The sequence below is a fragment of the Thamnophis elegans genome, chromosome 10 (genome assembly GCF_009769535.1).
Source record: "Thamnophis elegans isolate rThaEle1 chromosome 10, rThaEle1.pri, whole genome shotgun sequence".
Taxonomy (NCBI): Eukaryota; Metazoa; Chordata; class Lepidosauria; order Squamata; family Colubridae; genus Thamnophis; species Thamnophis elegans.
Window position 1 is genome coordinate 40,493,363 of NC_045550.1, and position 22,082 is coordinate 40,515,444.

The 22,082-nt window shown below is 36.7% G+C and overlaps 1 protein-coding gene across 1 annotated transcript in view; it reads left to right on the forward strand.

The window, feature by feature from the left end:
- The window catches only part of GRK7 (G protein-coupled receptor kinase 7), a 37,310-nt gene that overhangs the window by 12,454 nt on the left and 2,774 nt on the right, over positions 1 to 22,082 (forward strand). Inside the window, 1 exon segment of the mRNA XM_032225413.1 lies at positions 14,786 to 15,057. Coding sequence (XP_032081304.1) covers positions 14,786 to 15,057 — 272 coding nt within the window.

Below are 22,082 nucleotides of genomic sequence, written 5' to 3' on the forward strand. Positions count from 1 at the left end.
CCACCCTAATCTCTATAGGGAGGATGAATCAATTAGGCTAATCCATCCTAGGTAGCTGATGAATCCAATTGATTTCTAGTGGATGATGGGGATTTTCCCAGCAATCAAGAGAGGAGGCAACTCTGAGGTTAGCCTGGTTGAATTATAGAATAGAAAGACTTGGTGCTTCATAGGATGGCTCCAAGTGCCATCTATAGGGTTCCTTGGTTTGCTGAAGGGCTCCAAGAGATGGAAGTACCTAACAAGATACATACTGTATCTCCAGCATTACTGGAAAAGGCAAGAACCAACAACAGCCACAAAAGGAAAAAGTCCAACTCTAGGTCTATGTTGCAATGGTAAGAGATATAAAGTGTCACTACTTCTCCACATTTATTGCATCCTCAGGGTGCTAGTCAGCAGCATTATTAAGTGTGACCTGGGTCTTTCTGGGCTGTGGGATCCCAGAAGAAATGCCTGCTAGTTTTAAGGAGCACGTTGGGAACAAAATTGCTCATATTTGCTATATGTAAATGGATTGTAAATGTCCAGTACTGCATGAACTGGATTGTAAATGAGTAGAATTTCATGTGATGACAGAGGTAACATTTTTCAAAGTGACCTGGGATTCTTTTGAACTAATGACACTCAAAGAAGCAAAGAAATTTATTTCTTTGTGGAATGAATTTCTATCGGATACCCCATTACTCATCATACTAATTAATCTTATTTAACATCTAACATTAAACCTTTGGAACAGGCCATTCATTAGTTTAAGGCTTGGTATCATCAATAGGCTGATAAATACATAGTTTTACATCATCAGCTATCAGGTTGCATAAGTGATGTGGAAGTCTTAATCCAGTGCTTAGAGAAGTTAGGGAGTATATGGAATAAAATGACTGCAGGTGAATCCCAGGAAGTCGGAGCTACTATTGGTACAGAAAACCACTACTTCCAAGCAAATCCATCTTAACAAGTTTACATTTCCTGTAAAGAGCTGGTATGAAATTTGAATTGTCCTGACTTGTCCTAAACTCTAGTGGGGTAAGTGGAATTCATAGTGAGGAAAATCTTTGGTTGGCTTTGCAGCTCTGCCAGTGATATCCATTCCTGGATCAGGATTCATTGACTCCTAAGATGATTGCAAATTGCTATACATGGGCTACTCATGAAGACAACACAGTAGGCAAAACAGGCATATAAGCAGCTGCTGCTGTCACCAGTGCTAGCGGTTCAGTAGCATAACATCTATTCTGCAAGAGCTGTGTTGGTTGTTGGTTGTTGGTGGGATTTCAGGTGTTGGTTGCTAACTATAATTTGATTGAATCCTTATATTTTGGATTATCTTCTCCATGTAGACTACGTTTACCCTACTGGATATCTGAACATGCAATGAAGGACATGGATAATTGGAAATGAGGACAAATGGGGAAAAAGAAAGATACAATAACTTTTAAATTTTTTGGCATCCATGACAAAAATATCACAAAAATAGCAAAAAATATTTTTTAGGCCTACGTGCATATGAATTTACTTTTCTAGCAGTAGAAAATCCTTTTTTTCCCAATCACAATATGTTTACACAAATCTTTATTTTCAAGAACACATCCGAATGATAATTGGATGGGGGAAATAATTAGGTGGGTTGGAAAGGCTAGATCTGAAGTAGAAATTTCACAATAAACACATATGGTGAGTCATGTGATCCACAGACTACAGTGATCATAGATATAACTGTCTGGACTGAAGCTGATTGCTGGAATCAGGAAATAAATAACAAATCTAGACTGTTGAGTTAGTTGACAGACAAGATTCAAAAAGAAGAAGCAGGCAATTTACAATATCACTTGACTACTGAAAATAATTCAACTTCCTCGGAGATACTTTAAAAACAAGATAATACCTGATTTTAATACAAGAAGGAGGATATGTCCTCCTTTTGACACTCTTCTGGTGATCCCATCCAAACACAAGATTGTGTGCAAATAGAAAAAGTAGAGCCATAAGGATCTCTAGAGGATGATCTTCCAAAGGGCAGGTGTAGCAAAAGAAAAGTTATGCTTCCTGGGTCCCTGTAGGTAATATTACTTAATTGATGGGATACAAAGCAATCTGACCTCATTGGAACACATAGGATACGCAGACACAACAGAATACAGGCAATCTCTCAATGGTTCAGCCCAATGCCATTTCCCTGATCAAAGTACAATATATTGATACAAATTCATTCCCATGTAGTCATATAACATTCAATGCACAATCACACAGAGAGATTCAGGGTCCTTACTGTGTGTTCTTCCAAGACTATTCAACCTTTCTGCTAATAACCATAATTATTAATAATAACAGATGGATAAGGTTGGAGTTTTGGCTGGGGAAGACTAGATTCTAAGGTAGAAAACAGAAAGGAAAAGGAGGACTGATAATGAGAATAGCTTTGTAGATATTGTTCTTAATAGACTTTCTTAAATAGTTATCTGATAGCACATTTGGTTTTCTCTAATTGCCACCTTGCTTTTTTTAAAAAAAAAACAAAAAACCATAGTTCCCATTCTATTCTATTATTAGGTTTTTTTTTTTCCCCTTTACATTTTTTTCAGAAAATGGAGATTGGATATTCCTATATTTTTTCCAAAGGGAAAAGGCTGGATTTTACTAGTCTGGTTGGTTGGTTGGTGGTTGGTTGGTGGTTGGTTTGTGGTTGGTTTGTTGATATGTACCATCGAATAGTTTTCAGTTCCTAGTGACCACATAAATATATTTTTCTCTATGTTAATCTATCCCTCATATGTCTCCAGAGATCAGAGTCTTTGCATAATATGTATGAAGTAGGATAATTTGTGCCTGGTCATTTGTGTCTCAAGTGAGAATTCAGGGTTGATTGTTCAATGACACATTGGTTTATTTTCTTGGCTGTCCATGGCTTTCTCAGGAGTCTTCCCCAACATCAATTTTCAACAGTATCCAGCTTTTTCTTTTATTTATTTATTTATTTGTTTGTTTGTTTGTTTGTTTATTATTTCCTGTTTATTTATTTATTTTTATTATTTATTTATTTATTTTATTTTCTTATTTATTTATTTCCTATTTCTTCTGTAATTTCTATAGAATGTTACAGGGAATGCAATAGCTAGCATAAGTCTGATGTTTGTAGGTAGATAGATCATGACATTTGAATATAACTTCTAAGGCTTTCATGGTTGTTCTACCAAATGCTAAACTACAGCATATTTCTTCGTTTCTTATTCATTTACTTGTGAGAGTTGAGTCTAACATCTTAGTCTAGAATGTTTTAAACAAAATGTATCATTCATTATATCATGCAAAGCCATAAAATTGGTTGAGAAAAAAACATGGTTTTTTTAATCCCTTTCAATTATTTCTTATTCTTGGAGACTGCCTGGACAAACCCCTACAGTTTTCTTGGCAATGCTTTTCAGAAGTGATTGGACATTGCCTCCTCCTTCATTGCTGAGAAAGTAACTGACTAAGGTCATGCAAGTGACTTTGTGCTTAAGGCAGAATTAGAACTCGTGATCTTTCAGTTTTTAGCCTGATACGTCAAACTGGCTCTCCCTAGCAATAAAGAGCTATGGGAAAGTACAGTTATAGTCTGGGATCATTTAGATATTTCTGGAAAATGTAATTAAAATCAACTACGGTAATCTCTGCATATTATTACATTTTCTTCTTTCCTTGAAAACATTTTTCTTTTAATTTTCTTTGGGATTTTAAATTTAGTGTCAGTAAGATTGACAGCTATAATACACCAACAGAATGACACAAAACATTACAACACTGCAAATACTGAAGGATAACTTTGAAAAAATTAATCAGAAGTTAATATCAACAATATCAATATCAATGTTTCCTTCTATGAACAGACTGCTCAAAAGATGTCTTGGAAATTAAAGGCAAAAGAGGAACAAGTTTTATCAGAGAAGACAAAGAGAGAGAATGTTAACATTGAAAGTGGGTCTACAAATGAAAGGCTGCAACATGGGAAAAGATGTTTTATTGCAGGGGTCTCCAACCTTGGCAACCCTAAGACTTCTGAACATCAACTCCCAGAGTTCCTCAGTCAGCAAAGCTTGGGAGTTGAAGTCCACAAATCTTAAAGTTGCAAAGGTTGGAGAAGCCTGTTTTATTGGGCATTCAAAAGAAATTGGTTGATGCTTTAAAATCAAAAGTTACAAATAATAAACCCAAATTTATTTTTGCAGAAACACAGATACAGGCAGTTCTTGAATTCCATTGTTAATTGGGAACAAACTTTATGTTGCTAAGTGATGTGGTCATAAATCATGATGTCATGTGACTACACCACTTAATGATCTCAATCCCATTATTCCCTGATTTGAAGAAAGGGCAGGGCCAAGATACACGCTGTAAGCACAATAAGAAAGAGAAGAAATCTGAATAACAATCAAAGGTTATTTAACAGAATGATCTTTTATTTATTTGTTATTATATTCTACTTTTGATTCAAGAACTCAAGATAGCATATGCAATACTACTTTCTATTTTTCCTACAACAACAATCCTATGAGATAGATTGGGCTGCAAAAGTTACTGATCCAAAATCACTCCCTATGGCTAAGAGTGAACAGAAACATGATTCTCCCCACTCCTGGACTAATATATTAGCATTAACACTACATTGGTTCTTTAAGTTTTTTGCTATAAAATTGAATGGAAGGTAGAGTAAGTACATAAACTGTATAAAACAGTGGTCCCCAACCTTTTTATCGCCGCGGACCAGTCAGCCTTTGATAATTTTACCGTGGCCGCTGAGCGCGCGCAGGGGTGGGGGGGCGAAAATGGGGGAATACAAACATACTTTTTAAATCCACCTTCCCAATTCAACACCTGAATCATATCCCACCTTCCATTTTGTATGTAGATTTTAAGGAATAAACAGCTGAATTAATCAAGGTCAAAGATAAAAAGAGCAAGGGCAAAATTAAATAAGCCAGAGGATAGCAATGTAAAAAGAATACAGTATTAAGCCCATTCACTCTATCTAAGCCCCCCCACCTCACAAGGTTGTGGTGGGGGAAATAGGGGGTGGGAGTATTAGGTATCTTCACTACGATATATAAAAGGAGATACTATCTTAAATAACAAAGTGGGCCCCCACCTCCAAAATATACTAAAAGAAAAAAGATTCCATGTGCTCAACTAATTTTTTTTAAAATCATCACTATATTATGGACTACAGACATATATATATATATATATATATATATATATATATATATATATATATATATATATACACACACACACACACATATATATACATACATGCATATATACATACCGTACGTACGTACGTATGTATATATATATAATGTCCAAATAACAGGAAAAGCGCTTCAAGGACCAAAGTATATTCCTTTTTTGCAGCCTTAAGAGAACTCTCGTTTTTTGAGGCTCAGAACCAGGCATTCTCATGGGCTGCAAAAAGGAAACACGACCCGGGAGCGCAGCCTCCAAGAGTCCATATCGCCAATAACTACGCGTGGGGGAAAGGAAATGTGTTTTGTGAGGAAGAGAAAGAACGCGCTTCACCGATGCCCGTTGGCGAAATTTTGGAAGAGAGGCAAGAGACTTCAGGCACGAGCCCCCACCCACAACTGGAGCGGGCGGGAGGCAGGGAAGGGGTGGGCAAGACCGCCGTTTTTCCACTGTGCGCTGCAATAGCGGCAGCGGCGGCCTGAATCTGGCGCCAAAATCGCGCACCCCCCATCTCCCCTCAAAAGACCCCCCCCCCGCCCTCGGCTGCCCGACGTTCTCTCTCTCTCTCTCTCTCTCTCTACCTCTCCCGCCGTTCCTTCTCACAAGCCAAGGCCGGGCGGGAAAAAGAAGAGAGCAGCCTCCAAGGGCTCCGCTTCCAACGCATGGTCCGCCCCCTCCTCGCCTCGCTTCCAGGCGAGCCGACTGAGGCGAGAAAGGAGAAAGAGGCGGAGGCGTTCACTGAGGGGACGGCTGACTCGGGGAGGGGGCGGAGGTGGTGTAGTAGCGGGGGATTCTTCCTCCTCGCCTCACTTGCTCCTGTGCGTCCGCGCAGCTCCCCCCCTCCGGCGACGGCACTGCATGAGTGAAGTCGGCCGTTGCATGGCCCCCGGCCGCTGCGCGGCCCAGTGCCAGGTACTCCGCGGCCCGGCACCGGTCCGCGGACCGGGGGTTGGGGATCACTGGTATAAAAGATGATACAGAAAGATTCAGGGAGTAAACACGCAGTCACAAACTACACACACGTGTGTGTGTGTGTGTGTGTGTCTAGGCTAGAAAAAAGAATTGGAGTTTTCATGTGTAAGAATATTTTGTACAAACAAAATCTGCCTTCACACATCCTTTTTCTTAAGAGTTCTTTATCTCATGTTGAGAAGGCCTACAAAAATAGTGAACTCACAAACACATCAGCAGAATTATATTTTGCTCCGTTTACAAGACATGCAGCAGTAAATAAAGAATGCAAGATGTTTAAATCATAATTCTATTTGTTGATTCCTTTGTATATTATAGCAAAATGATCAATGAGATAATAGGCTATATCATCCTTTCTATGGCTAGTTGAATGCTGGGCCAATTATTATTGGTATATTTTCAGTAAAGGAAAGGCAAGTTTTGATTTCTGCCTCATTATTATACAATGCATGGCAGGATTAGTTGTAATCAGGGAGAAATAAATCTTTGAACCAAGTATACTGAATAGCTTCCTGTGGTCCAATGTTACATTCCTCCAAGGTATGTTAAGGTCACTATGAACAAAAGATGGAACAGTTGGAAGGGAGAACAAAGCAGTCAGTGGCACCCTGTGAAGGAAAGGAGGAGTGAGCTGTATAAATAGCTGATAGGGCCTAAATTCATATTGTTTTGTCTTCCCGTTTAACAGTTCTTTTGCCATGACAAATAAAGGCTGAACGCACAGATTGTCATTTCTGTTTGGTTTATGAGACTGATTGTGTTTATTTTGTAAAGAGCTGTGGGAAAATGTGATCCGATCTAAACCACATTTTCCTATTCTGTTGGAACCCCTAAGGACAGCTGCTTTGTGACTGACCAACAACTCCACCCCAATTTTGGAGCTTAAATACTACAAGATTTTAGCCAGGGCTTTAGGAGAACACTTCATCAGCAGAATATTTCCCCCCAATACATGAAATGAGTTCTGGTTCCTTTAAATTTCTGAAAAATTATCTTCGGTACACTGGGTTTACAATATTTCATATTGTTAAACTGAGTCAATTTCTTATTTGTTTTGATGCATGACTTGTAAAAATAAAGTGTTTAGCAGCAAAGGAGTCGCTACCAAATGTATATCATCATATACATCATATAATGGTACATCATGTATAGTATGTGGGATGATTTGAAATGTGTAATTTTATAATGCTGTATAAGATCAGAATACAAATTTAAAGGGGAGAAATATTTATTTGCCCTGAACGTCATCTAGACTGCTTTAAAAGTGTTGATTGCAGTTACTTTAGTATTGGAGATATAATTTGGAACTTGGGGAATATGCATGCATTGTCTGCATTTGTTCTATTTTTGCTCCATTTGGGGCTGAAATGTTAGGAATGTTACTGTGAGTCCAGACTGATCTCTGTAGGTAAAAGATACATACGTTTTTCTTGGCTGTACATTTATTTGGAGTATATCGAATACTTGGAATGTACAAAGACAGCCAGAAGTTTTGGACTTTTTATACTTAGGGGATGTTTAAAATAATTATATAATACTGGACAGTTACTTTATATCTAATGTGCAGCAATGTTGTTTGTAAAATATTTAAATTCATCCGTTTTGACGAAAAACCAACTTTTGTGATTTTTTATGACATTTGCTTGCTATTTATTTTTCAAATATCCCAACCTCCTCCTATTAAGGTTTTATCATGTTTTTAAAATAGTTTAACTGTATAGTTTATTTTTTTCTTAGCTTGATACAGTGTAAGAAAGTTAGTAAATGGAAAAATACAATACAATAGCAGAGTCAGAAGGGACCTTGGAGGTCTTCTAATCCAACCCCCTGCCTGGGCAGGAAACCCTATACCATTTCAGACAAATGGCTATCCAACATCTTAAAGACTTCCAGTGTTGGGGCATTCACAACTTCTGGAGCTGTTCCACTGATTAATTGTTCTAACTGTCAGGAAATTTCTCCTAAGTTCTAAGTTGCTTCTCTCCTTGATTATAACATAGAGCAAGTGGCAGCACCTACCTGACATTGGTTGATCTTCCCAAAAGCTGAGCAAGGCCTACTTAATAAGTGGATGGGAGACCAACAGGAAATTTCCCAGTCTTTTATAGCTATATCCATGACTGGGAAAAAGAAAAGAAAAGCAACATCCTGAAGACAACTCTATAGATGTGTCCCCATAGTCACTATGAGTCAAGCTCAATTTGAGAAAATATTTATATTTACATAAAATAAGATTAATAGTGGGCAATGTGTATTTCTAAGAACATATTTGCGGGGGGAGGGGACTTTAGAGCCCATGCAGTCACAATTACTGAAAACCATAAAGGGAAATTGTAGCGTGATCCCAAACATAGCTTAAAGGTTACACATAGTTTTAAAAGTATTTTCCTGTGCAGAAACTCTTACAAACAGAGAGATGAGGAGATGAATACTGCAACAGAAAGCAAACACTGGACCCTTGAAGATATAGAGAATTTGCAGAAGTTTTTTTCTCCCCAGACTCTTGAGTATTCAGGGACAGGGGTTGAAAAAAAACCCAGATGCTTGGAGCCTCGACAGGCCAAATCAAGATCTCAAAGTAATGTTCCAACGGAATGCCTAACCAAGGGGATAAAGTGTTCTGGCTGCAACAGTTTGCGGCTTGCTTTCCTGCTCTCACTAATGGTCTCAATAAGCCTGCCAGGCTCAGTTGTGGGCTGTGTTGTCAGCTCTTACTAGTGTTGTCTCTGGCACCCTTTCTTCCCTCCTGATGTCCCATCATGAGAAACCAGCTTTATTTCCTGCCTGATCAGTATGTTGCTTCAAGGCCAGGGAGCTTAGAAGGGTGGGGTAGTTTGTTTGTACCGGCCTGATAAGGGTAGTTCACTTTTCCTGGTCTTTAATTTTCTTCTTAACAACCACTGGTATCTGCTGTCTTCCTCATCTTTATTCTCCAACCTCCACCCCTTCTCCTTCATTAGAATTGTCTTAATGCTCAGCTAAGCACTGAGACTACAAATACCTATTCAAGCTTTTCCCTTCCCAAGAAAGAAAGAAAGAAAGAAAGAAAGAAAGAAAGACGAAAAGAAGAAAGAAAGAATTATAATCATAATCTAATACAGTAAAGATAACCTGTTTTTCTAGAAAGTAGAAAATCAACATACCTTTATTCAGTGTGATTCAGTGTGATTATGGTTTGCTTGAGTGATAAGTTTAATTCCTTTTCACATAAGCATAGAACCTTTATTGCTTTATTGAATTTAGTGTTTTTTTCATAGAAAAGCAAGCAACTACCCTCCAAATATTTTGTAGTATAGATCCCATAATCTTTTGCCAATAGCTATGCTAACTGAAATTGTATGCCAGAACAAGAGAAGGGCACTAAATTCCTATATTCTTAGAATGTATTTTTGGTATTCCTCAGTTCATCAGCAAGTTCTTCTTGGGTCGATCAGAGTTGAATGATCCCACCCCAAAACTATACCTTATTATTCAAAATCTGATACGTACTTACAAACTCTGTATCTTTTTCAGTTTGTGAATCTCTCAGTTTACTCTTGCTATCTGGGCTGATTCATCAAATGCACCTCTAAATCTTTTTGTGAAGTTCTGGTAATTATTCTCTGATTGCCTCAATGAGGGGCACAATCCTTTAACTGCCCTTTTTTTCAGCATTCAGATCAAAATACATGTTGACTTCATCTGTACAGAATGTTGTTGGCCAATATGTCTTAAACAATTCACACAGACTAAAATCAAGTCAGAAAATTGTCTTAGATTCCTTCAAGTATCTATGGCAAACTCCTATGAAAGTGAAAGAATATCAGTGGGGCTGCATGTTTTATATTGCTCCTGGGGCAAGCCTTGTCTGAAATGCTGTAGTTGTACCATAACATTATTCAGATTTGTTATCAGTATATACATTTGCTCTTCTATAACGATGTTTCAGTGAGTTGTTCTGTGTACAGTAGGGTGCACTGAGAATCTGATATCATCTCCCCAATGCAAAGCAGGGTTCAATGTCTCTCTGAATAAAGAATAGTAATGATGGGTCCTTCATATTCTCTGAGTGTGATTGTTTTCTTTCAGACATTTCATTGCCCCAACTAGGTAACATTATCAGTGCTGGTAAGGAGTGGGGTTTGCTCTCAGTTTACGTTCTGGATGCTTGCCCTGTCTGTGTTGCTGAGAGTGGTCTTGGATGTTATTTTGTTGGGCTGTTTATTGTTAGCTGTTTGACAGTCCCTTGATTGGGGTATTCTTTACTTCTTGGTTGTTGGTCTGATGTTAATCTTGGAGTTAATCTATGCTCATCTAGGTGTTGATTGCTGGTAGAGCAGTATTTTGGTCTTTTTGTTCCCTTTTGGGTTGGTTGATTGTCTCTTTTGCATAGTATGTCGATAGTGTTTATGTTTATGTGTTTATTGATGGCTAATTTGTCAGAATGCCAGACCTCTAGAAATTCTCTAGCTTTTTTGGACTTGTCTTGGTTTAGGATGATCACAGTCTATGGTTAAGTCTGTTCTTGTGTTCTGAAATTAAAGAGTTTTCATCATGTCTTTTGAGTGCTGGCTGGTGTTTATGGCTGCGTTCTGCCAGTTGTCTGTCTGTTTGTCCTCCATTATGGCTGTTGCAGTTATTACACTGTATGTTGTAGATGACTCCTGATTTTTCTTCTAGGACTAGTGGAACTTTTGATTTACTTAGGATCTTTTGGAGGGCTTCAGTTGGCTTGTGTGCTACGCTGATTTCAAGTAGTTGTAATAGTCTGTTGGTGGTTTCTGAACAATGAGCCTTTCAAAGCTGATGTCAGCCCTTGAGGTAGGCAAGGTCAGAAAACAAACACCACAAGAACCAGAATCTTGAAAACCTGACAAGAGAATCAACACAGGATAATCCTGAGTTTCTTTTTTCACCCTGTCCTCTCTTTCAGGGCTCAATTCATGTTTATGTAACCCTCTTGCATTCCTCTTTCAAGGTTATTGATACGCAGCTCTGCAGAAGATTAGAAGTGAAATGGTAGATTATTGCATTTTATTTGGGGGTTAAGTATATACATTGTACACATACACATCCTTTACTCAAAAGGATGACACATTTAAATAGGATTTAAAACTTAACAGCTCCTTTACTATATTTTCTCCTAATAAACACTCTTTCCATTTTAACAATAAGGTATTTGGGGAAGAACTATTCCTCTTTTTAGATGAGTATTGTGTGTAGACACACTTCTTAATGTGAAAGAAATGTGGAAAATACACCTTGCTGTTGTGATGGATTAGGCAGTTTTTCCTGCAACGGAATTAGCTAGTGTGATTCTATAAGCAGCTTGACAGTTAGCTGAAGAATATTTATTATGTTAAAAGTTGCTAAATGCAAGTAGTATTTTGTAGCAAGATGCCCTCAGTTTTCCAAAATTTTGTTTCAAATATTTCCATTTGTTTGTTCTGTATGTATCACACTTTTACACTTTATTCAGGTTGTCTTTTAACATATCAATAATTCCCCATGGTATAAATTACGTTAACAGTTATTCCTTTTAAGATTGTTATTGAGCTTCCATCGCTGATTACAAAAGGCAAGAAAAATACAAGTATAGGTAGTCCTTGATTAACATAGTAATAGTGATCAAAATAAATCAAGATGGCCATATGTTGAGGCACCCATGTGACCGGACCCAATTTTATGACTTTTTGCAGGAGTTATTAAGTGGACGTGGTGGTTGTAAGCAAATCAGTGTATCCCTATGAGCTGGAAACTGGCAAAAAACATAATAAATATAGTCATGTGAACGCAGAAATGCTGCAACCGGTCACCAAGCTGAGCTGGTTGCTAAGTGCCTGAGATTCAGTCGTGTGGTCACAGGAGTTGTGCAGTCATCAGAACTCTGGAACCAAGTCATAAGTAACATTGGGGGGGGGGGGCATCATAACTTCAAACAGTCACTAAGTGATGGTTGTTAAGCAATGACTACTTGTATTAATTTGCTTTTCTGTAAGGAAAGCAGAGTGCTATGAAATCATGTAATATGTCAATGAGAAATAAGAGATCGGGATCCCTTAGAGCAGAGCTCCAAACCTACAGGCCATGGACCACATACAGCCCATAACATTCTCAGATGTGGCACAAACCACCTTAATATTCAGTTTAATGTGTGTTTAAAATACATTATTTAATGTAAACTGGATTAAAATATATTTCACAAACATTTAACTAAATAAAATAAAATATAATAAAACATAGATAAAACTGCATTTTATAACTAAATAATAACTTTAGTCATTGGTCAGCAAAACGTGACTTGTGAGGAGTCCTGCACAAGTTGCCACCTCAGTCTAACTGCAGCAATGAGAATTGCTTGGCCCTGCCATGGCACAAGCCATACACAAGAGCAGCTTCACGCGATGGGTGATTCCACTCAGTCTGCCTTCCAGCAGCCTCAAGGACCCTAAGCAGCTACAATTGAGCCAAGGCTGCAAGCTTCTGTCTCTTCCCTATATTGGGAACCGACCTACTCCCAACCCAAGAGCCTCCAGTGCACAAAAGAGTGCTTCTTTCTACAAAATAGACCAAATTAACTTCTCTCTTTCCTTCAAAACAGGTTGAATTCCCTTCCTTCCTCTAAAATAGGTTGAATTCATGTCCTTCTTCCTTTAAAATAAAGTTTAGTAATTAATATTCATTGAGTTCCAGGCTGCAATATGTCCATGATGTTGTTAACTTTAGGAAATATTCAATTTTAAAATTAATAATAATTAAAGTTTTAAAAGGTTGAAAATACATTCAGAGAAGAAGGAAAGAATGGGCAAAAATAAAGGGAGAGCGCAGCCTACAGTATGTACTCATGGATAAAACCATTTATCGATAGGGTGACCCTTGAAGTTTTTATATGTTTTAATTTTCACAATTGGATTATCTATTTATGGCAGATTTCTAAATGGCATTTTGGTTAAAAATTTGAGGGTCAGCTTATCTGCAGATGGGTTTATCCATGGGACCTCAAATCCCAGTCTGCAGACTGGAACCGGTCCAAAGCCCATTGTGAACAGGCTGTGCAAGCGGTGGGTAAGAACTAGATTGCAATCACAAAACCATCTTCCCTCCCCACTGCCACCACTGTTGCTGCCTGTCCATGAAACCAGAAAGGTTGGGGACCATTGGGTTTATACAGGTACTTTTAAAAGGGAGAACAAAAAAACTATCCTATATAATTGTGTAAAATCCCATCTGTGGATAAACCAAACTCAATGTTTTTTAGCATCTTAAATTGTCAGTTTATTTATGAGTATGTACAATAAATGCTTTTTGTATGATACTTTTTTCTAAATTTTTCTTTCTTTATAGTATCAAATTAAAAGAAAAATATTTTTAAAAGCTTGGAATTATTGATTGCAGTTATCAGCAATTAATACATTTATATGTATAATTTTTTGGCAAACATGTGTGGGGCCAGTTTGTTATTTTGCTGAAAGTATCAGACTAGAAACCAAGGGTTGGTGTTTTCTAGTCCCAATCTGGGTGTGCATCCAGCTTGGTGGTGGTGGTGGTGTTGGAACAATTCCTCTCTCTCAGCCTGGGGAAGAAAGAATTGCCAAGTCACTTCTGAAAAAGACTGGCAAGAAAAGTGAAAGGGGCAATTTCCAGGAGTTCAACATTACTTAAAATCACAACTTTCAAGCATGTATAGTATGTTCCATACTGTGTATATTTCCTAGTTTTGATATTTTAAGTAAAATATATATAAATATTTGAACATGTATTATTGTATGTATTTACAATTTACTCATTCTTATACTATGGCACACAAAGTTGTACCTGGTTCAGGAAAAGCTACACAAAACAATGTTTTGTCCAATCATAGGTTATCAGAAATTAGAGGGAATATTGCATGGAGGTGGGATAGGAGGTGAGGGGCTGGTCCCCATGATAATCTTATGCAAGTTTTAGTGGCTCTCATTTATCTCTGAGTCTAACACCAATGCCTTAGAGAGGCGGGTGAAGTTTCCACTCCCTGCCAATAGCTTTGGTTAACATTACTAGGTTTCCTGCAATGAGAAATCAGCACTGGGTGACCCAAATAGGAGAAGCTTACTTCTCCAAGTTTCTCTGCACAACTCTGTTCTTGGTCACTGGGAAGTGGAGTGAACTTGGCTTCCCCTGTTCTTTCCAGTGGTTTGGTGAAATCTGCTAGATTCCCTTTGCAAGAAACATGTTTTTTTGTAAGCAGACTAGTAAGAGACAGAAACCTCATTTATTTTTTTCAGCTCGGGCGAATGGCCTATGTGAGGGGGGGGGGGAGACAGAGAGAAAGAGTGTGTTTGCGTGTGTGTAAGGGAGAGGGAGAAGGTGGGAGAGAGGGAGAGGGAGAGATAATTATATACATGTGCAGTACCCAAAGCTACAAATGTTATCCACCACTTTTTAAGCAATCATATGTAATAATATTTTTGAGATTACTTTGTCAGAAATTCTATGACATGCCTGAGTCAAGATATTTTATTTCATGACTAATATGAAGCTTTGTGAGAGTAATCAAAGAATTGTTGCTTCTCATTCAAAAGCATCACTAATTAGGAATACCCTTCATTAAAACTATTTTATGTTGTCACAGGCTGGAACTAATGGATACATGGCTCCTGAAATCTTAAAGGAGGAAAGTTACAGTTATCCTGTAGATTGGTTTGCTATGGGGTGCAGTATTTATGAAATGATTGCTGGTCGAACACCATTCAAGGATTTCAAAGAAAAAGTTGAAAAAGATGAAGTTAAAAAAAGAACCCTAAATGACGAAGTGCAGTTCCAGCACCCTAATTTTGATGAACCAATAAAAGAAATCTGCAAACTCTTCTTGGCAAAGACTCCTGAAAGTCGTTTAGGAAGCAGGTATCATTTTTTCCTCTTTTGATTGGGTGGTACTGCCATAATTTTTTAAGGAACTGAAGTACAAATGTCAATACTGTAGAATTTTCTAAGACTGCTTAAGCTAAAGAGCTAAAATCTGTCTGGGTGCAAAGAAAATCTAACAGCAATAATCCCCTTCTCCCTGGTTGGATTACTGCAAGGCATTGTCCACAGCTGCCCTTGAAGGTTCCTGCACTGCTTCTGTTACGCAGAATTTTGTAGTCAGGATTTTAGCTGCTATAGATAATTTTATTCACTTCAGATTTGCTTCCAGATTTATTCCAGATTTTAATACTTATTGCAAAATCATAAATGCCACTACTTTCCATTATTCCTAAAAGTGTCTCTTGTCATATTGGTGTTTCCATATCTTAAATCTGGTACAAGTTCTTGACAGCCTGTGGATTAGCAGAAATTTCTGCAAACGTGAAGTAAGTTTTGACAATTGACTGAATCTGCACCTCTAAACCATGTGTTAAAACCTGCCTGCCCTAGGCCTATTTAAGGAGAATAATTGATGGATATTTTCCGACTGGCAAATACTTATTGAGGAGGGAGGGAAGCAAGAGAAATGTACTAGTTCATTTTCTTAACATAAACCATGCACAATAAAGAGCAGCACTATTTTGTTGTGTCATTCCTGTTACATCAGGGGTCCCAACCACCGGTCTGTGGACTAGCACTGGTTCACAGTATGCCAGAAACCGGGCCATGGAAACAAGCGTGCTTCATCCATGGAATGCAAGCAGCACAGTATACCATGCCTCTTACGTCCATGGAAAAACCTCTCTCCATGGAACCAGCCCCTAGTGCCCAAAAATTTTTTTTGGGGGGGGGGAAGGGACTGTGTACAGGATAGGGATCTACAGTGGCAGCAGCACATTTTATGCCATTCTGCTTTTTTTTTTTTTTTTTTGCCAGATCAAGTATGGCAAATAGCATTTTACTGAATTTTGGGGAAGAGAGAACACATAGGAGGATCTGAGAAAATAGTGTTGCTTGGTTCTTGTTGAATGTGGACCTGGAGAAGCCCAGGTTCAGTTACCTATCGAACCACAGAGTTTATTGGATCATTTGGGGTCAACTTTTCAGTCTTAGTTCCATTTCTTGCAGGGTTCTTGTGATAAAATATGATAAAATATTCCCCACAAGCAGTGGTAGATTAAGGCTCACTGGTGCCCTAAGTAATGACAAATCTTGGTGCCCCTCTCCTTTGTACATATGGTACAAATCTTCATTGTTTTTTTTTTCTTTCTCAACTTTGTGATGCCCCCTTGGGTCTGGTGCCTTAAGCATGTGCTTAGTCTGCTTAGTGATTAATACACCACTGCCCACAAGTGCCTGCCTGCCCTGAGTTCCCAATTGAAAAGGCAGTATGTAAATACAATAATAAAAAACACCACATTATGGTGAAAATGATTGAATGACCATAATCTCAGGTATGACATTCTGGAATCTCAGGTATGACATTCAAGTAAGTTGGCTTGGGGAAAAATAAGAATATTGGAAAAGAAGCATATTGCTTTTGGATATATAATGCTAAGTAATTTCACAGTACCAAAATCTGTTATTAAAATCACAGAGTCAGGGAAGACAAGATGTTGGTCTTTGTGCACTAGTTACAAAGGATTCTGTCATTATATGCAATTTAAACTTTATTTAAAGTTGAGCAGAACATTGGGATTTGAGGAAGAATTCTTAGGAAAGAAAGGTGGCTGGCATTTTATGTATCTCAATTCAAGTATTCTTTTATAAATGAACACAGTAGCTGTGCTAAACATGGTTACTAGGGATAAGCCTGAAGAGATTATATAGCCTGCATGCCAAACTGCAGATTCACAGTTCACTTCATCACAACCGAGACATGAATCAGAGACTCCAACCCTCTCTCTGTGGGATATAGATAAGATTTGGAAAAAGCCTAGTTTCCATCATTCCATCATTTGGAATATCAAAGAAGCTGAAGTAATTCAGGAACACAGAGGCAGAAGAGCATTTGTTCTGTAGAAATTATAGTATATCCAGGAATTAGATTTTGCTCTCTGTTTTCTGCATTGTATGAAGTTCCGTGTCCTTTACCACTCTGAACAAGTTACAAAATTGGGTGTTTTGTTTTCAGAAATATTTTAGTCTGTGTTCCTAAGAATATTTCTTTTCTTTAGAATTTAGAATTTATTGTGATTTTAATAATAGTTTAAAACAGAATTTGGGAAGAGTGCTCTTTATCTGATGGAACTTCATCTTCTGCTTTTTTCTTCTTCTTTTTTGTGTTGTTTGCATTGTTTACGTTTTTATCATAGTTGCTAGCCACACCAGAGTTGTGTACCAGGGCAACCATATGTATCTTTTAAATAAATAAATATAGCTGTAGCAGAACAGATTAGGCTTGCCTTGAAGGCTGGTGGTGACAGCAGTACTAAGGTGCTACTTCAAAGCAGGAGATAAATCATGATTCTGATTCTCATTTTCATTCTGCAGGTCTGCCCTACTACAAAGCAATGTTAAACTAAAAAGAGCTTTTTTGTGGTGCTAATTTAAGAATAATGGATAAGAATTGTGAGAAGGGGGACAATGATACTTTTCAAGCATGCATATTGCATGTTGGGTGCTTTGGTTATGAAATAAATGAAATAAGAATCAATGTTTGGTGTCAGATGTTCACTCAGATCCTCTATATTTCATTGGATTTTTATAAAGCTCTGATATTGGTAAAACTACACAAAAATTCAGACAATCCAAAAGAGGGATTTTCATAGAACAGTATAGAACCTTTTAAGAGTGATGGTAGACTGCTTCAAATGCCAAATAAAATGGCTTATAAATATTTAAATAAATATATTCTACTTGAAGGGCAACATTTTTCATATAAATAAAAAGTTTATTCAGTCAGAGATATAATAATATATTTATGGTTACATTCTTGTGTCTAAAAAATTAATATTTGGTGTACCAGCATTTCATAAATCTATGCCTTCTACACTGTGTAGGATACCTCTCCCAGCTCACTGGCCAATGTTAGGTAGGGCAAAAATTAATTTTAATCTAATTTTAAAATTCCCTTAAAATGTAAACTTGAAAATAAAATTTTAAATGAAATAAGAAATCCATATACAATAAATTGTGTCTGAAACAGTTGTAAACTATAGTCAAATTTTAAAGTCCTGAACAAAAAGCAATGTAAAAGTCCTAGAAATAAATACAATTAAAAGTTGGAAAAGTACATAGGTAATATATTAATTTTTAAAAATTGTACAAGGAAAACATTTGGCATTGTTATGAATAAGACAGCCAAACCCCATCTCTGATGAAGGAGCTTTAAAAACATAAGAAACAATCAATCTAAAGAAAAAATGAATAAATTTTGTAATACCTGTTTTTAATGCTGCCCTATATTTTCATTTGCAAAATATTTCCAATTACTCAATAAAATGACATAGATACATTTTTATGCCTGCATGTTTTAGATCCTTTACCTCTTGCTAGAGTTCATTTAATGTTGTATTAACCTCTAAAGGATCGGGGAATTGTCTTGCAATAATTATTTGTGCAGATGTTTTTCATGCTGCTGTTGATACTGCCAAATGTGCTGCTTTAGCGTTCTTTACCAGTTGTGATCTTTCCATGTCATGGCAAAGAGGTTTTGCTTAGCCCCTAAGGATTAAACTGTCTTTCAAAGCCAATGTTGGAGCAATTGGTGCAAGCTATAATGAAACCCAAGGAAATGCTGGAATTAAAATGCTGATTGAAAATACTAACTGAAAAGCACAAATCTCTTAATCAGCATAATTAATAATTTGAACTGGGCTATTTATTTATCTGTTAAATTTATATTGTTATTCTTTGCCAAAAATAACACCCAGCATGGCTAACAAGCAAAATACAGATGAAAACATTAAAATATTAAAATAAATACACTAAAACTGTGATTGAATGCACTAATTAAAAAAATAAACAGACCTCTCAATTAAAAATCAACAAGCAATACCAAACATTTCTTGAGGTATGCAGAAGATAACAGAAAAAAAGAAAAAGCTGGCTTCCTCTGGCTTGAATTCTTATTCTCATAAAATGTGGGTCCCAAACAGATAGTTTTTATGGGAACCTTAAATCCTGCATACAGGAGATGTGGGCTTCCAATGAGTTTACACCCAAAGTGAATAGGGTATAGACTTTTTCCCCCATTTTGTACAGAAACAATCTGATAGCCACAAGTGTTATACAGCATCTATCGAACTTCAACAATGGCATGCTTGTCTGTCATTTTCTTTTTATTGCCACTATATGTAAGATACTGTGATAAGGGTGGGGGGGAGGCATTCATTGTATATTGGAGATAGCAGAAAACTTGTCTAAGGTTGCTAACTAGAGATATTGTTCAAGAACAGCTTTATAAAGATTACCTTAAGATTCTGGTAAGGTCATTGAGCCCTTGGGTTATCTGTTTAAGTATGCATTGCATAAGTTAAAGCTTCTTATAGGCAGCTTTAATTTGCACACTTGACCCGCTAAAAGGTTCTGATTAACAGCAAACATCAACAATCCAAGAGTCATAAGAGGTGAACTATTTCATCTCTTAGGTCCAATTATGTAAGTTTTGTAGAACTAGATTTTCCATCAGGGCCATACAAAAGAAACAGATCACCAATCAGAAAGAAGCTGAAAAATATTTCCTTTCCTTTCCTCATGTGTATGAAGAAAACCATATGTATAGGAGCTGGAATCTGATACTAACAGGTTAATCCACGAAGAATTGGATTCCACTTTTCAAAATTAATTTACAAACGCAGTGTGACAGCTAAAACAACAAATGAGACCAATTAAACAATGGTTTCCAGCAGCTTATTTAGTCATTATCTGGAAGGCTAAATGCGATCAATAAGTATTTGTCAGTTTCTGACAGACTATATTAGGCCCAATATACTGTCCAAAGAAAAGCATTATTTTTGTTGGGGCAAGCATTGAGAAGGCTATGTTCCAAGAAGATGCTAAGAGGTAGCATTTGAAAAAGATTGTGTGAATCTTTTGCAGAAGACATTCCCTAAATATTTTTGCTAATATTGAGAAATATTGAACTATTAATATTGCTAAGTGGGCTAAAAAAATCTAATTATACATACTATGACTTAGTTTATCTGAAAATCAACAGCCATACACATAAATCTAATATATTTAATTAACATATTAGAAAGATCCAGTGCTTGCTGACCCACAACATTCACCTCCCAAACATCTTCAGAAATGATTGCTAATGAAATTTTTTGCATCTGTATTGAAGAAAGTTGGAAGTTATTCTTTATTTCTTTTCATTTTTCTTTGTTCCTTTGCACTTTCCCTTCCCTTGTAAATAATGTTTGTTTTTTATTTTATCTTTTGCAGAACTGTAGTAAAATATATATTTTATTTGTGCCAGAGAACAGCTGAATTTAGTACATTCATTTTCTAACCACTCGGGTTTTTTGAGAAACCATACAATGTATTCATGATGAAGTTAAATAACTGGGTTAAGTTCACCCAGAATTATCTTGGCCTGATGTGAAAGTACCTGAGATTTTTTTTAAAGAAATTATAATTTTCTAGAAGCTGGTGTTCTAGAAAATATAATTTCAATGGTTTTTTTCATAGTTGATCATAATAATTAGAAGTAATATGAAAAAAGATAGTTATAGTGCTAGTAAAATGGTAAAAAGTGCTTGATTATTTCTTTTCAAATATTTACCAATCTGCATTTTTATTAAATAAAAATATTAAATAAATCTGATCATTAATCTAGCAAATGAATTAAACATTAAAGCTTATTTATGGGCTAGTTCAGTAGGTGATCAAGCCAACTATGGCTTATTTAACAAACTAAATAAATTGTAACTTAGTAGGCATAAGTGAATCAGGGATTAGATTTCTCAAACTATTTAAATATGTTTCTGGTAGAGGTCTATCAGAACTCTAACAATTGTTAACAACTAAACATAGTTTAGCTATATTCTCCTTTATCATGTTGCTAGGTGACTCTTGTACATGCATACAAAGGCCTAGTGGTGGTGCTCAAATGTCAGTTTCTAGAGAAAGTGATGGCCCTTGAGTTTCCTTTAAGAATTATTCCCTAACACAGCCTGCTGGCACATAACTCATAAAAAAATGTCAATAGTCTTGGCTGTCTGAACTAGAGTACCTGTGGGTTATGAAATAGGAATTCAAGATTTTATAGCTGGGCACTGAATCTAATTTTGGAGATTGTGTTTTTAATCACATCAGCATTACAAAAAGAAGGAATGCATAGACACTTACACATTTTTCTTTTATTTTACATGATTACGTTCACAGAAAATCATGCCTTTTAATACTATTCAGTGGCAAACAGGTTTACTGCCTGTTTTAAAATACTTTTTTTCTCCACAAGTAGTAAAATGCAATGTTTGGAGTCAATTCTACATCATTTTATTTATTTTGGAATTTATGTATATGCACATTTTTGAATAGCGTTCAGGATACATTTGCATCATCCAAGGTAAACAAATGAGCTTCTTTTAAATTAATTGAATTTATTTAACATAAGTGTTGTCCAACCCCAAATGAATCTCAGTCTCTCACAATGTAACAAAAAAGAAAGATAAAATATAACAATTCAAAACAAAACCAGAAAAACAAATAAGTTTAAAGCTGATAAAGAACAAGATGACTGAATTTTATCAGTAATAAAACTTAAAAGAGGCTCTATCATCCCAGTCCAAAGTCTTGGACAACCCTATCAGAATGGGAGCTATCCAATAGAAGCAAAGATAAAATAGGATGACAAAATGACATACAAATGACGTGACACATTCAAACCCTTTTGGTTATCGGCTATGCAAAAACCACAGGGGGCAAATAATTGCACCCCCACCCCGATCCCCTGTAGGACTTTATTACACCACCTTGAATTGGACCAAGAAACAGATTGATAACAAGTGCAGCTCACAGTTTCTTCACTTGGTCAACAATCACGCCAGATTTAACCTTCTTACCTATACATT